Below are 15856 nucleotides of genomic sequence, written 5' to 3' on the forward strand. Positions count from 1 at the left end.
GTTCTCTAAAAAATGGCACCCAACTCAAAGAGATTCAGTTTCCTACAAAAAGTTATCCTACAAAAAAATCCAGATACATAGTTATTTTGGGCATTTCGGTTATAGTATTTTATATTTTTTGCATTGTATGGAGTTAACCTATAAACCCACAGTCTTAATATCATTTTTAGACCACATTAAACCTTTTTTTCCTGTAAAACTTATCTTATGATAGATTCATAACACACTACACAACCAGGTAAATATATTTTCAGTAAAGGAAATGTTTAGTTATTTAATATTTTACAATTAATGATTTATGATGTTATTCTAAGTAAGGGCATTAAGTATCAGGTTTTGCAGGGAATAGATCGTTGCCTGTCACGGTGGAGAGCGTTACTGTACACGTGCGTGCGGAGATCGATCGTTTGACAGCTCAGAGACGCGCCTGGCAGTGACCGCGGGCGATAAGCGCGCCCTCGCACGCTTGATGCGCAGCTGCACTGCCCGCAGACTCTCACTTGATCGCTGTTGGAATGGAAGGGGGACGGAGGAGGCAGTGCCGTCTCTCTCTTCCCAGGTTGGTAGCTTCGCCGGCTCTCTCCCTCCTCTCGGGCAATTCTGTACCCTGCAGGTACATTTTAAGGCTCAAAATGATTTTTGTCTGTATGTTTAGGGTGCGCCATATCAGTGCATTGGGACAGATACGACTCGGGGATTCGCGGCTGTTTTCGGACTTTTCCTCAGAGGACCGGGTTAGTTTCTCTTTTAATAACAGTTGCACTACAGTAATTGATTTTTTTCTTCCTTTTATCTTGTTTTATCTTGTGTGGTTTGCTTGGTTTAAATAATCGGATAGTTTCATTATAAAACACAACTTTCCTTACTGTAGTGTGTGTATTATTCGGGCGCAACTTAATATGCCGATTTTGAGCTTGCCAGTTATAACATATAACGTTATATAATCTTTACCTTAAAAATGCCGACAGACAAAAATGTTGTGGAATTGACGTCTTTTGACTATACTTTGCCACAGTAAGATTTTAAACAACGTTTAAAACTCGTTTCGATTGCTTTTTTGATTAATTAATTTCATGTGGAGGATATGCAGCGCCGTTATTTTCTACAACCTTTTACAGAAAAGTTGGGATGCTGTGGAATATGTAAATAAAAACAGAATGCAATGATCTACAAATCACCCATATTTAATTGAAAATATTAATCTATTTTCAATAAAATATGGGTTTATATGATTTGCAAATCATTGAATTGTGTTTTTATTTACATTTTATACAGCATCCCATCTTCTTTGGAAACGAGGTTGCGGGACGGCTAAATCTATGGTCGGAAAGCATCTTTCGTTTTACCAGACTCACAGGAAATAACGGGTGTGTTTTATACCTTGGAAAGGTAAAGTACAATGCTAGGCTTACGTCAATACCACGGTATTTCCTAAACACTTTCATTTTAATGTGAACACGCAGAAACCGTTTAATTCAAATGTAATTTCATCTCGGTTTTGCCTGTCATAGCTATGGATACAGCTAACAACCCATGCAATCTCCAAGTTAATCAAACCGAAGGACCTGTTAAGCCTTGTTCTCATATCCTGCTGGTATAAGAGTCTGTTCTGACGCCCCAGAAATAATCAGTTTTACTTTTATTTGGATTAATAAAGCTTTCGGTGTCTGTGTTATTTAGACTATAGACTGATAATTATCCTGACTTTTTTTTTGTTTAAAAACAATCGTGTGTTTCTGTCTGTCACAGGATGTAAAGCAGTGATGACTGGTGGACTGAACTGAGGACAAAACTATGATCAGTGGTGTGCATCTACATCTGCTCCCATGGTTTCCCCCATCACTGTTCCTCATCATCTCCCTTTGTCACTCTGTCCCTCATCATCTTCCTCTGTCACTGTATCCCTCATCATCTCCTTCTGTCACTGCTTCCCTCATCATCTCCCTCTGTCACTGCATCCCTCATCATCTCCCTCTGTCACTGCATCCCTCATCATCTTCTTCTGTCACTGCATCCCTCATTATCTCCCTCTGTCACTGCATCCCTCATCATCTCCTTCTGTCACTGCGTCCCTCATTATCTCCCTCTGTCACTGCATCCCTCATCATCTCCTTCTGTCACTGCGTCCCTCATCATCTCCCTCTGTCACTGAATGCCTCATCATCTCCTCCAGTTACCATGTCCATCTTTCCTCTGTCCCTCATGGTCTCCCTCTATGTCTGTGTGTCTCTCCCTATCCAGTTACACATTTAAGAGATTTAGGTTTTTTCCTGGTTTTTCTCACACTCTGTAAAAATGACACGTTGTATTTCAGAACTCCTTATTGTGGAGCATCCTGTGTCCGTCTGCGTCCCTCCACAGTACACGACCACACTCAGTGTCCGCGCTGTGGGACCAGGAACCTTGCAGTACCAGTGGTTCCAGTCAGACCAGAGCGAGGTAGGATCATTCTCAGTTTTAGTTTCACCATTTCCTTTTGCTTGTTCACGTTCAGAATGAATGATCCTTTATGCATCAAAATGTTTCAGGTCCCGGGAGCCACTTCAGCGGACTTTGTAGTCCAGGCTCGAGGGAGCCAGCAGTATGCGTGCCGAGTGAACAATCAGCAGAACTGTGTGTTCAGCCGATGGGTCAAAGTGAAAGTCGTGGAAGGCAGAACGCTTAGTATGTTTCTCCTCTTCCTAAACTGAAAGTGATAGTGCCACTTCTTATGACGACATGAATCTTTGTGCATAGAAATCACCCTGTAGCCAGTCTACATAACCAGGCTGTTTTTCAGCAATACAATCTTTGTAGTCATGCTGTGATTGCTCAGATTTTCCTGTGAGGTTTGATCGCTGTTTCAGATAAAGTGACAGTCAGTGAATGATCGACAATTCACCATTAGCAGTGAGAGAAATGCCTCATGGCAGCGCGAGTTGATGGTGAAACTGGCAGGTTAGCCAGTGATGCGAGGATGCAGTGTCACACCATGCGATGGTGCCTCTGGTGTGAACCACAGGAGTGGATTTCACATTTTCTCAGAAAGCAAAAGTCACAGGTGAAATAAACCCTGTGAAATCCCAGACAGCTGTCTTCACAGTTTAGGCCTGATTGCGTTTGGATGTTTCTGTGAGACCCATCGGCCCTGTTGAGCTCACCAGTCATCATGCTTTGGTGGCTTCCAGGTCTCCCTGGGGGATGGAGCGGAGAGCCCCATGTCGCCGAGAACCCAAAGCCTCAGAGGGTCTCTGTGGGGGGAACTACCAGGCTTTGCTGCAGGGCCTTCGGGGTTCCTGCCCCGTGCTACCAGTGGTACAGAAATGGAAACGTCCTACAGGGGCAGACAAGGGGCATCTTGAAGGTAGAACAGATGAAGAGACAGTAACATGCGCTAATAGTGTTTCCCTAATGTGTCTCTGGCTGACTATCCTATCCAAATGGCAGGAGGGCGAGATTCCTCTCTTCTCTACAGAATGTTCCAGAGAGATGTCCTGTCATCCTCCTGGTTGTGCTGTCTTGTTCTCCAGTTTCTTTGTCAGTTTTGAGTGTATAATCCCATGCATTGTGGGTACTTCACAGATCGAGGACGTGAACAGAGGGAGCGAAGGCTCGTACCTGTGCGCCGTCTCTAATGACCTGGGGGAGCAGTGGACAGAACCGGTGGACGTCTCCATAGGTAGGGCCCCGCATGGTGATTCGGAGCGCACAGGACCCAGGGGCATTGATAGAGATTTTGGGCCCCATAAAAACATATCCTATTGGGCTTCCCAGTCCAGACCAATCCAGGAATTTCCACCCTTACGGCGCCCCTGAAAGGACCATTGCACGTTCGGCTGCCATCGTTTGTTTGGTCTCCGCCCAACTAAACTTTATCGGCCATGTTTAGGGACTGTAGACACCGCCTCAGTTCAGCGCTAATGGGTATTATCATGACAGGTCTGTACACAGGGTACTTTCCCCACCTGCTGTTTGTAACATCAGGAAGGCTGTTCGGTTCAGCCAGTTTATCTGAGGTAATATCATGAGATTGCAAAATGTCTCTTTTCAAATCTTCTCTAAGCAGGAGAAAGTCTGGGAAGGTGGTGTAGATAAGGAGGTGGAGGTGAGAGCAGGAGGGTGCAGGTCGCGGGGGGGTCAGCTTCTGCGCCAGCACCTCATTTGCGGTTCCTCGTCTTCTGTGCCTTATTATGGCTAAGCGTGTGAAGAGTTTGCGAGAGTCGGGCCCCACGCGCTGTTGGGCAGTAGCTGGGGGTGGGAGATCTGATACACTGTCGCTCTTCTTCTGTAGCACTTCCTGGAAAACCCACAGCAAAGACTCTCTCTGGTAAGCATGAAGAAGGGCCTTCGGAGAAAGCTGACTTCAGCACAGGATGCTCGCTCTCGGAAAACGAGACTCCGCTGCTGTTATCTGGAACTCGTGGTTAGAACGTTAAAGGAAAAGTAAACCTGTTTTCAGTCAAATATGCTAAATGCGCTTCTGCTTTATTACTTCAATGCAATTTGAACAGCTGCGTAGGTTGCTGTGGGGGGGGTGTCTATTGTACCACCCTTATTAGTTCATTAATCTACCCTCCAACCCCCCCCCCCCCCCCCCGCACCCCGCTCTTCAGCCACAGACAAAGTGGCTCTGCTAATCGGCAACCTGAACTACTCGCACGTGCCCCCACTGCTGGCCCCCATGCTGGATGTGTACCAGCTGTACAGCCACCTCCAGCAGCTGGGCTTCAGAGTGGTTTCCCTGCTGGATCTCTCCAAGGCCGAGATGCTGGCCGCCATCGGCAGGTTCCTGCAACTGCTCAGCCACGGCGCGTACGGTGAGTCCAGCGGCGGCTACGTGACGCTTGGGGGGGGGGGGGGGGGGGGGGCTGGTCCTCCGATAAGTAGACGAAGCCCCCTCCCCAAGAATTCTGCATTCCCTTGCAGATCCCAGAAGGTAAGACAATTAAGAAATGAAAGTGTACAGACAGAGCAGTCGCCGCCGTCGGCGTTTAAGGCGCGTTATTTAAAGCGCACCCTCTCTGCGCGCCCTCCTGACTCCGCCCAGATGCTGCGAGGTGACCGGGAAGCAGGAGGGGCTTGTTTACATACAGCTATGCGCCGTGCTATGTATAGCCACGTGTGGAATGTGTGTGTATTGGGGAGGGGCATGGGTGTTTTGGGGGAGGGATGATGTCCAGGGCGTGCTCCTCCACTCACTTGTGATTAATTATACATCCTGGGTTTTACATCCTGTGGGTTGAAGTTAGTGGACAGGAAGGAATCCGTGCACAGTATTACCAGCTGTACTGCCCGACAGAATAACATCAGTGTTCAAGGACAGGGCTGGATCTATGACAGACCTGCAGGGGGCAGTGTGGAGCATATGCTCAGATGCCCACTGCAGGCCTGTTAGAACTAGTGTGTTGATTTCTCTCACCCTCAGCGCTCTTCTACTATGCGGGACACGGGTATGAGTGTTCGGGGAGGAACTACCTGGTGCCCACCGATGCACCGCGACCGTACCGACCCGAGGACTGCGTCAGCATGCAACGGGTGATGCACGGCATGCAGGAGAGACACACAGCGCTCAATGTCATCCTTCTGGACACCTGCCGCAAGTGGTACATCCTGTGCAGTTCCAGGCCCGCCTCCTGGGTGTCAGGCCGAACTGTCCCACCTCACTGCCGAGATGTGAAGTTTCATAAAGATTCGAGTTAAGATTCTCTTCTGGTTGGGAGAGTACATGTACATCTGACGGTGGATCTTTTTGCTCTAAGGTTCAACCTGCACTGTGTACCTTCCCTGATCCGTTCTCTGGCTCCTCTGGGAAACACGGTTTACGGTTATGCCACGTAAGTGTCGTTCGGACCCGCGAGGGCTTGTGGGGAGGGGAGTACTCCACGCCGACCACTGTGTGGTGCTGTTGCAGGTGCGAGGACGCAGAAGCTTTCGAGGTGCAGGATGGAGAAAGGAGCTCCAGCATCTTCACCAAGTACCTCAACCGGCACATCCTGCGGGCAGAGAAGGTCACGCGCGTGCTGGAGCTGGTGTCTGAAGGTCAGAACCTGCCGCTGGTGTAGGCGGCCTCACCACGGCATACCATGTAAACATCACCCACGAGAACGGGTGGAGCAGCAAGGATAGGAGTGCAGCTTCCCAATTTGTTCTGTTGAAGCAGCCAGATAACGTCACTTGAATTTATTTCCCCTCGGTAATGTTGCTGGCACACGAGCTGTGTTTACACCGGGACTCATGGCGATTTTTTGTAGGCACTTGTGCTGCCTCCCTCGTTTGTTTGGGCTGCAGAGAGAGCCAATCGCCAGCCTGTCAGGCAGCAGCGAGCCAGCCCTGTCTCAGCCCGTGAGGTCCTTCATGCGGTTGTTCTGTTGTGAGTCGGGTCTCTTTAGAAGAGCTCTGGGAAACTGTCCCATGTAAGCTGTGACCTCATTCCCTGGAAAGTCACATCGGTCCAGGCTTCCAAACAGCAGAGACCAGAGCGAGCAGGGCACAGGGACAGCTGCTTCTCTCGTGAGCCTCGCCCCCCCCCCCCCCCCACCCTTGTCGCAGACAGTGTGCCCTCTTTATGGCTCTGTCCAACACATGTAGCTCTTGGACCGCAGACAGCAGTTAAGAGTACAAGAAAAACCAGAGAAGATTAGGGGGTGGAGCTATGAACCACTGAAGGCCGGACAGCTCGCCTTGTGGCTGCAGATATGTCAAAACTAAGGGTTTGTAGGTTTGTGTCTGGTGCTGAGGTGACTTAACCTGCCTCCAGCACACTATTGGAAAGGTTTTTCATATTATATTATATGATTAAACCAACATAACTCAACACATTGTGGTTCTGGCGTATATTATAGGATGAAAATTCTATTCCGTTTGATTGGATTCTATTTGACCATTTGCAGGGGGTGTGGGATTGTCAGTGGGTCTGGGATATCTTAGGGACAGCGTGTGGCACAGTGGGCTAAGCCAGGTCGCTGGTTCAAACCCAACCTCAGCACGTCTGTGGGCCCTTAACCCCCAGCTACCTGGGCGCCTCAAACACACCTTAATCAGCTAATTACCGGCTTTAGTAGGGAAATATGCAAACTGGGTGGGATTCTGGCCCTGCAGGACCAGAATTGGGCAGCCGTGGTTTATGGCTTCCAGTCCATTGCAGTCCAGTCTAGGTAATGTGTCCATTCCAGTAAAAGTGTGATTTTTCATAAAAGTATATTTCCTCACTGTAGCCCTGTGGGCAGTACACGTCGGTTAAGATTACTTTTATGATCTGCTTTAAAGTCAGAAATAACAAGTCCGTGTGTCGGTGCAAGAACGAAGCGAGTGACTTTGAGTTTCTGCTTGCAGTGACCACGGGCGGCCTGGCCTTTTGAGGCCAGCCCACAGAGCAGGCTTCCTCGCAGAGACGCTTTGATCTTCAGCCTTGTGGTGCTCATGTGGGGCATCTGACTGATTTATAAATGGAAAAGGAGGCCCAGTTCAACTGACAGGAGCAGAGTGAAGACAGCTCTCAGTATCACTGTCCACGTGGCCTCTGGCGTCGATCTGGCCTGTAGTGAACCAGTTAATGACATGCCGGAAGGTTCTGATAAGCAGCTGGGCCTTGCGAAAGTCAGCAGGCGTAATTATTAACGAGGTGGCCTTAGTATTACTGGTATCTTACCGCACCAGGATCGGGAAGTGGAATCCGAAGAAGAGCCAATGTGTTGGGCAAGTGTCTTACAAAGGCTGCTTTCAGAGGCTTGTTTGCGCAGCAGGTGGGGCTCTGTGTAGGTATCAGGTACCAGTTTCGTTTTTGTGACTCTCTGCAGATATTGGTAGGGATCCGCTGGTGGCGGGGAAGCAGGTGATGGAGATTAGACACACCCTGAAGGACCCGCGTGCTCTCACAGATCCGATTCGGACCTCAGGACACACCCAGGAGCTCCAGATCAGGGACCTGTGCTGGATGCTGGCCAACGGTGAGACCCGTGAACATGTGTGCAGGGAGCCGTGGAACACGGTCGGGTTTGACCTCCAGTGCAGGGCGTCTGGCTCTGGGCCAAACGTCTTTAGCACTGCGGCGTCTACATTGCTCAAGCTGTTGAGACGGTCTTTTTCCACCCTGCACACCTGCTGTGCACAGAGGGAGTTTCACATGAAAACTGCACTGTGGGAAATAGGTTTGCACTTATTAGATATGGGCACCTGGATTCTCTGAGTTAATCTGAACAGTTACGATAATTAAATGCGCAAACGTGTACCACCGCTGGCCTGACACACACAAAGTGTATGACTGGCTTAGGAAAACTTAAAACTTTAATAAATTCTGATTATTTCTTTGAAAGTTTTTGAGCGATGAAAATATAAAAGTCATTTAGCGGAGTAGTTAAATCGGTGTAGATGGAGTTACATCTTTTATTATTATTTGACATTTTAAAAGACCACAACCAGTCTGAAGAATACAAAGTTTCCACTGAGCATAGGAGTATCAGTTCCCCAAAGTCTTCGTGTACATGCTGCACATACGCTAAATGAGTGTGTTACCTACTAAAAATAGATGTTATGCTGGCTTGATTTGGTCCAGGGCCTGTTGTGTAACAGGGGAATCCCTATAAGCGGCTGATTCAGGTAACTGCCTTCGCATGCATTGACGCCACTTCCATGCGTGTGTTGCATCTCCAGGACACGCCTCCTTACACATCTCCCTGATTACAAATCTCCCTGATAACCGTGCCTCTCTGACTCCCTCAGAGTTGCCACGGTGCCAGTTGCTAACGTTTGCATGCGGCGTCACGGTTCAGCTGAGCTTCTCCGCTCTCTTCTCCAACGTGGTTGTCGTCTTCGCCAAGGTGAAGGCCGTAGGCCCTGGAACTGTGGACTGCGCCATCCGCTTGAAGACGTCGCCTGTAAGGCTGCTCCTCGTGTGGTTCCTCTGTGCTTTCTGTCTTGGTGTACAGCCACAGATGTATGCGCAGCTAAAGCTCACGCAGTTCTGGTTTCAATGCGATGCTACGCATCACCAGAGTTTAAGCTAACAGGTTAACAGGCCTTAAAAGCTTAAAGCTTACGATAAGCCTATTCCAAAATCTCACTTTGTTATCCATGGAGGAAATATTGAGAACATTTTTTTGTTATTCTGATATTCACGTCCACCACATATTTTTGTCTTTGCTCATACCCCCGACTCTCACTAGATTCTTTGTCCTGTCGAATGTTTTTGAAATGCTCACTGGGAATCAAATGCCCGCATTGCACCACATCAGCCAGTAACCACAGAAAATTGAACAATGAAACTTTTTTTTTTCCCAAATGTTTTATAATGCAATAAAATTCTTGCGAGTTCCCCTTTCAGAAGAGTAGCACATACTGACCCCTGCAGGAGAGAAAAGGAAATGCATTCCTTTTAAACCTTTATCAAGATGACTCAGTTAAATAAATGAATACAAATGTTAACTGTGTGTGAGCTTTGTAACGTTTCAGGCTTTTTCCTGCATGTGTCCGGAGAGGAAGCTTTCCTGAATGTCCAGTCTCTGTCTCTTCCAGATAACGGGAGACATTTTCCCCAAACGACTTGATTCTGACTCTTTAGACAGAATGGGCTCCTTGCGGTTTGGCAGTAATGACAGACCAGCCTGCAGTCTCAGGCTCTGTGGCCTGCAGAAACTTGAGGTACCTACAAAGTGTGAACTTGTTCTTGCTTAAGGTATATTCAGGTCCTGGGTTAAGCTTGCAGCAAACTTAAATTATGCCAGACAGTGTATCAAGGGGGACCTGTACAGGGGAACTGTAACTGAACTGGTGCATTTGTCCTCAGGAACCCTTAGTGATTACGGTGGATCTGCATTACACAGACACTCAGCAGAGATTAAGTCTGTCTGAGAGTCTGAAGCTGGATGTCGGCCTGCCCCTGGTGGCCCTCTGGGAGCAGGGCCGCCTCAAGAAGAAGGCAGAGGAGACCAGCAGGCGGCAAGACGCTCCTCACCACTGTCTGGAGCAGGACGCCCCACCTAGACAGCCGTCCAACCCGCCTGCCGTACACTGGGATCATCCCTCCACCCAGGTGTCACTGAAGACCTGCAAAGGTGTGGCCAGACATCACCTCGGACATTTGACGGACAAGCACAACGAGCCAGAAGAGGTTGACGAGAATGACTGTTTGGAACGTTTTGGGAAAACATGTGCGTGATGAGGGCAAAACCACAGCGGTGTATATTCTGCACTACAAACATCCCAGACGCAGGTGCTCTGTTAAGTTCTCATTGGGAACAATTTGTAACATAAATACGGTGTTGGGGAAGTGACACACAAAAGTAGCCCATTACAGACAGAGGTGGAAAGTTCAAGTCTAGAAAGTACAAATCCAGACCAGGATTTTGTTTCAACCAACCAGTTCAGTATAAAGAGTCACAGTCACAGAGACTCAACTGGTTGGTTGAAACAAAATCCTGGTCTGGATGTTTACTTTCTGGACCTGAAATTTCCACCTCTGTCTGTAATGGATTGATGTTGTATAGATGTGGTGTATTAGCACCACTAGCATTACCTCTACTTAACATGATCTTTGTGCGAATGAGCTCACTCTGAAGGTACTTCACATGCCGCTGATCTGTTGCTGTCGGTGCATTGATGGTCTGACACATATTTCCATGTTTTAAATCAATTTTTTGCAAAATATTTCATAAACCGTTTGATTCCTTTTATCTTTTGAATGACTTCATTAAAGTTTAAAATAAGCCATGAAGCTTGTTTCTGAAAGTAAAATAATTTCCGACAAATCACAATTTCTTGTCTTATATGAGCTATTCGTTAATATGTGTTATTTATTAAAGTAGCCGCTACTGTTGGGGATTCCTCTTGAATGAAATACCCATTTAAAAGTTCGCTACACCTCCTGCTTCATTTGCATGCCGGCCCATAAATAGCGCCCCGGTAGCTCGCCGTGATCGTATAGTGGTTAGTACTCTGCGTTGTGGCCGCAGCAACCTCGGTTCGAATCCGAGTCACGGCATTATCAAACAATGTCACGGCATACGGGCGACTTCGTTTTAATGCCCACTTTTAAAAAATCATTTTGCGTCGCTGACCAGATAGATGTGGTGCCCTTCCGTCCTATACAAAGTTCGTACACCCAACACCGTCACCTTGAAGGCATTGATGTACTTCAACCTAACAGGTCCGCTAATGTACGGCATCCTGCGAGGTCCTCGGTGTTCCTGTAGAGGGCAGTGTTGCAGCACCAAGGGGGTTGTCTCCTCACTTGTGGCGCAATGCCCAGTGTGATTAAAATTAACGTTAATGCATTTACTGCGAAGGGCAACTTTGGCCATCCTGGTGTTGGAACGAAGTACAGAGATAAATGGAGCTATTGAGAACCTCTGAAGCATGTGTGACCATACCATCTGAAACGTTAGATGTCTATTTTTTCTGTTGAGTGAGATTCTCCTAGTTCGAGCACTGGAGCGTGAAACGTGAACAAAGCATTTGAACATTTTAAGTAACGCTAAAAATACACTATTGTTTTCTAAGGATGTAATACAATTTCAAGTACAGCTGACACGTTTGGTTCTTGACCAGGGCGTCTGTCGAAAGGTCCACTTTCGGCTAATCATTTAACGAAACGAATCTTACAATACCTGCAATCGTATACAAGCCAGGCTGTTGGAAGATTGCTGGATGGAACTCTTAAAAGACTTATAAAATATTCCCTGAACGCTCCTGCGTTATTCCAATGTCAAAGTAGGACTGGAACATATAATAATGCTGAACACACTGCCACATTTCAATCTTGTAAACGACATATTGCGGGATCATCACTTCAGAACCCCTGTTTTCAGTATCTGAGAGCATCCTAGGAAGAATTTCTTATTAGTTGGGCTTCCAAGAGTTCTTTCGGCCGATATGGTCTCCAATTGGCCGAAACGACAAGTGATCGGATTTCCCATTGGTAGCTAGAAATGCCATTCCTTCGAAGACCGGCTCTCATTGGATCACAGCGACATCATTCGCCGCTCCGGCGCGCTCCCCTCCGATTTGTCTCAAAATGCAAAGTGCTGGATGGTGAGCGCTGAGTTGGACCGCGGCAAAGCCCTGGGAGCGGAGCTGCGGCCGGGGACGTGCTGCCGTCCGACGCTGGCGCTCAGCCTGGCACCGCACTCACGCTCTTACCGTAAGGATGCTTAGAGCCCCCATGACACCTCCGCCGCTCCTTGGCCAGCTGACCCGGGAGGGTGCTCGGTGTGATCTCGCTTCTGTGTTGTGCCCGGTTTATTGTTCTGGTCCCAGGCGCAGAGCAGCGGCCGTGTAGGGGAAGATGTTGAGTCGGCTGAGGAGCGGCAGCATCAGGAATCTGGACAGAGAGTACAGCTGCACTGTCAGACTCCTGGATGACACGGAGTATACCTGCACCATTCAGGTCAGTGCCGATCCTCCTGCCCACAGCGCAGTTACTGAGATTGCGAGCCCCCGGATCGCAGGCTCAGGCGCGCACTGAACCTTTGTTGTGTCGGGAGAGACCAGACCGGTGTCGCTGGGTCCCGCAGGTCTCCCTCCACTCTGATGCTGGTTCGGACCCTTAATTTTAACTGCATTGCGTACCGGGTACAGCGGGGCGGGCACGCCTGGCATTCAGAGCTGAGAGTCCCTGAGAGATCAACCTACAGGTATGGGACCCTGGACGGCGTGGAGGGGAGCGCTGCTGGTACAGCCTGCAGTCCCGGTGGCAGGACGCTTGTCTGTAGATCTGAAGTTTTCGTTTTATTTTTGGTGGTTGATGTAAGTGAAAGCTCAGGCATCGGATGAAACAGGATGCAGCCACCGTGGTGTAGGTACCGGCACTTTCAGACCATGAAAGAGCATTGCAACGACGACCGCAAGACTGAAGCGTGTCTGGCCACTGTATGTAATATGCCTTGTTTGTCTGTTGCAGACCTGATCAGATTGTGCCCTGCACTCTGCTCAGTGGGACCTGAGTATGTTCGTGGCCCCCCAGCGACCTGGCGGCCACGCCGAAGTGCCCCAGTAGCAGGAATAACTGTCACGGTCCCAGGAAATGAAAGACGGCAATGCATCCTGTGTGTAAAAGGGGCGTCGGTCGAGTGTGCAGCGTGATGTAGTGCCGCCTGCGTCCACGCAAATATGTTTGTATAATTAGAGTATTAAATATTTACGTGCGTAGATTGAGATGCGCTTCCTCGTGTTGTCTTTTGGCCGGAATATCGGTAAAATGAGCCGGTTGGGGTTAGTGTGAAAGCGCGGTACGGTGTGCGGGCAGTAATCTAAGGAAGTGATAGCAATCCGTTATTATTCGGAACATTAATCCGAACAGTGATAACCCATGGCGTCTTTTTCTGGTTTGGACTGATCTATGCACGTTTTTCGTCAGACCTGCTGTTGAGAATGACAGCTGGCTTGGTTGTTGGTATCAAGCTTTCACTGCCAGGCTGGGAAGTTCGTGCTGCTGTTGGTAGTGGTGCAGGTTTCTGTTTGAGGGCAGAGTGTTTCCCACTCTTTCTTAATCAGTAACTCATGAACATCCTCCCTAGAGACAGGCACAACAAAAGCACATCTTTATGGTTTGAGTTATATTTTTTCTCCTGTAATGGGAGTGCACTTCCTTTGGGAAAAAACACTCACCTTTTTGTTCTTATCTTGTCAGAAGAATTATAAAATGTATTTGGAGAATAATTTGTGGCTGTGACGCGTTGGAGGCCCACCCTCACTTGTTCCCTGCCTTAGCTTGCAGGATAGGCTCCAGACCCCCCCCACAACTCTGCAAGTGGGTGTAGAAAACCCATGGATGCATGGAAAGGAAGGGGAATAATTTGTAGGAGAATGTTAATTTGTGGGTGAGTGGTTGTAGGATGTTGTGGACCATCAGAAGGGGGGGGGGGGCGCGAGGAGGGGAGGTCAGCTTTCCCCTTTGAGGGTGGGGGTCACAGTTCTCACTAATGTCCTTTCCCCAGGCTGTGAGATCTCAGCACACCCTGGCAGAGTGTTAGCGTGAACTGGGTCACTCTCTCAGAGGCGTTCCCGATCTCAGCCATTCCCAGCGGATCTGCTTTCATTATGAGCGCCACTGTTTCACTTATCCACTTAACAGCCGTGCCAGTTGCAGCGTTCCCCCCTCGAATCTCAGCGTTCCTGCCTCCCCGCAGTTTGATGCTGAGTCCAAGCCTCATTACATCAGCGTGGCCACAATTACGGCGCACAGTGGACTGTGATATGGCCGTTTTTCCAGTTGAGTGATCAAACAGCCCCAAACAGTGGCACTGTAGTAAAAGCAGCTGCCTACTTGGGGTTGGGGGTTGTTGCCGGGGGTCTGGGGGCAGGTGTGTGTTTCCAGCGTGATTTAGTGGGTGTGAAACGACCACTTTGTGATTACGACTCTGCAGTGAGGACGTATACAGCCAGTGGCAGAAACGCGCTCCCCAGTGGCGAATGGGCCCCTGGGTGTACTTAAGATGCCATTTGCCCCCCACCCTCCCTCCAGCCATACACGTGTGCTGTGACCTGTCAAGTGTCTGACCCTAACCCTAAAGTTAATGGTACGTGAGAAATGATAACATTAATATTAATGACCCTAACAAATGGGTGTGTACCCTTCGCAGTAATCCTTGGCGACTCGCTGGCTTTTTAAAGAGATTTATTTTAACTGCTCCGGCTTAATTTAGAATAAAATTGGGGTGTGTCTTTGACAGCAGTCTACAGCAGCCGTACTGCTGACTTTCTGAACGACGCGTCTCTTCGCTGCAGAAAGATGCATTAATGTGAGAAATTTCACTGCACTGGCGGAGAGCAGCAAGCCGGCCGGCGAGCTCCTGTATACCTGGTTAGCCTGAAACATCCTTTTTGTCTCTCCCAGCTCTCCCACATTTACGGTGAAGTTAAGTCAATACCCAAGTAACTGAATCCTTCACGCAGGTTTGTTATCCAGCAGCATTTAAAGAGTGTTTTTGGGGTCGGTAGGTTGTGTGCAGGTTGTGGCTTCTCCACTTTCCCAGATGCTCCTCTTCCTCCTCCTCCTCCTCCTCCTCCTCCTCCTCCTCACAGAGCCAGTCAGCCCCCTCACGTCAGTCCTTTTAATTAGAGAAGCACCGATACCATTTTTTTCAGACCGAGTACAAGTACCGATACTCACCGATACTAAATAGGGCTGTGTGATGTCTAAAAAATAATATGCGATACTTCAGCATAAAAATATTGGGATGAATGACAGTATTGGAACCCCCCCCCCATCACTGCAGCACCAAGCGGGGCACAACATATTTTTGCAAAAAACAAATGTGAAGGCCTGATCAAAATGACACACAGGTATTCTGCTAACCAGTAATAATAAGCAGTTCAATAATAAACAGTGGATTTCATTGTTAGCTTTGAAGTATCTCCATGCTGCAGAAATCTTGTCCCGTTTATTTTGCTCTGTAATGATGTCATTACACGGTATTGATTATAGCAGGGGTGGCCAGTCTTACCCAGAAAGGGTTGCTGTGTTTGCGGGTTTTCGCTGCAACTCCCTAATTAGAGGACTGATTGGCTGAAGAGTCCTCACACCTGGGTGTGAACAGCTGACCTAAAGGTTATCCCTAAATCCTGCGTACACTCTGGCCCTTTACAGAGAAGGTTGCCCGCCCCTGGGTTAGAGGCATCAGCACATTGACATGAACATGCTCTCAGTGTCGGTGCATCCCTACTTTATGCAAAACCTGGGTGATGTTTAACGCAGATCTGCAGCTAAGGTGGACTATTCCATGCCAGAGTTTTACCCATCGGATGCACGTCGGTCTGGTGCCCCCTGTCCTGTCCGGCTGATCTGGGGCCGGTCGGAAACCTGTTCGACAACGTGCCGCCGAAACTCTCCGTGCTCCTGAAGGGAAACCGCGTGCTCTGCTCGGCAGGCTGTCTCCTAGGTGAC

At 48.6% G+C, this 15856-nt stretch overlaps 2 protein-coding genes, 1 long non-coding RNA gene and 1 other non-coding gene across 6 annotated transcripts in view; 3 read left to right on the forward strand and 1 right to left on the reverse strand.

The window, feature by feature from the left end:
- Window positions 1-482: 482 nt before the first annotated feature.
- LOC125751975 (mucosa-associated lymphoid tissue lymphoma translocation protein 1 homolog) lies at window positions 483-10687 on the forward strand. 3 transcript variants are annotated; one of them, XM_049031461.1, is made up of 17 exons: window positions 483-559; window positions 656-734; window positions 1276-1389; window positions 1750-1804; window positions 2315-2439; window positions 2529-2664; window positions 3168-3343; window positions 3562-3658; window positions 4271-4306; window positions 4593-4796; window positions 5405-5582; window positions 5739-5813; window positions 5891-6018; window positions 7776-7925; window positions 8698-8852; window positions 9490-9615; window positions 9761-10687. In XM_049031461.1, exons 4-17 carry the CDS (start codon window positions 1795-1797, stop codon window positions 10130-10132), a joined length of 1968 nt encoding a protein of 655 aa, XP_048887418.1. In that variant the 5' UTR covers window positions 483-559; window positions 656-734; window positions 1276-1389; window positions 1750-1794; the 3' UTR covers window positions 10133-10687. The 3 variants fall into 3 exon arrangements, with proteins under 3 accessions (XP_048887418.1, XP_048887420.1, XP_048887419.1); XM_049031463.1 differs by having other exon boundaries at window positions 1276-1367; XM_049031462.1 differs by lacking the exon at window positions 1276-1389.
- On the reverse strand, window positions 9089-11779 carry LOC125751989 (uncharacterized). Its single transcript, XR_007400826.1, has 3 exons — window positions 11580-11779; window positions 9929-10020; window positions 9089-9319 (listed from the first exon to the last, which is right to left on the reverse strand). It is a non-coding gene; the product is annotated as an uncharacterized LOC125751989 (long non-coding RNA).
- trnah-gug (transfer RNA histidin (anticodon GUG)) lies at window positions 10883-10954 on the forward strand. The gene has a single exon. It is a non-coding gene; the product is annotated as a tRNA-His (tRNA).
- A 200-nt stretch (window positions 11780-11979) lies between the features above and the next one.
- LOC125751974 (FERM domain-containing protein 5-like) overlaps window positions 11980-15856 on the forward strand; it is a 54778-nt gene continuing 50901 nt past the window's right edge. The window contains exons 1-2 of the mRNA XM_049031460.1: window positions 11980-12112; window positions 12229-12358. Coding sequence (XP_048887417.1) covers window positions 12257-12358 — 102 coding nt within the window. The 5' untranslated portion in view covers window positions 11980-12112; window positions 12229-12256. The remainder of the gene's footprint in view (window positions 12113-12228; window positions 12359-15856) is intronic.

Source organism: Brienomyrus brachyistius, chromosome 11, assembly GCF_023856365.1.
Source record: "Brienomyrus brachyistius isolate T26 chromosome 11, BBRACH_0.4, whole genome shotgun sequence".
Classification (NCBI taxonomy): Eukaryota; Metazoa; Chordata; class Actinopteri; order Osteoglossiformes; family Mormyridae; genus Brienomyrus; species Brienomyrus brachyistius.

What these genes read in the sequence shown, in the direction of transcription:
- LOC125751975 (XM_049031461.1), top strand. An exon ending in GTGCTGGATGCTGGCCAACG is followed by an intron (nt 7,926 to 8,697) that starts GTGAGACCCGTG and finishes TGACTCCCTCAG; the next exon opens with AGTTGCCACGGTGCCAGTTG. An exon ending in TCCGCTTGAAGACGTCGCCT is followed by an intron (nt 8,853 to 9,489) that starts GTAAGGCTGCTC and finishes TGTCTCTTCCAG; the next exon opens with ATAACGGGAGACATTTTCCC.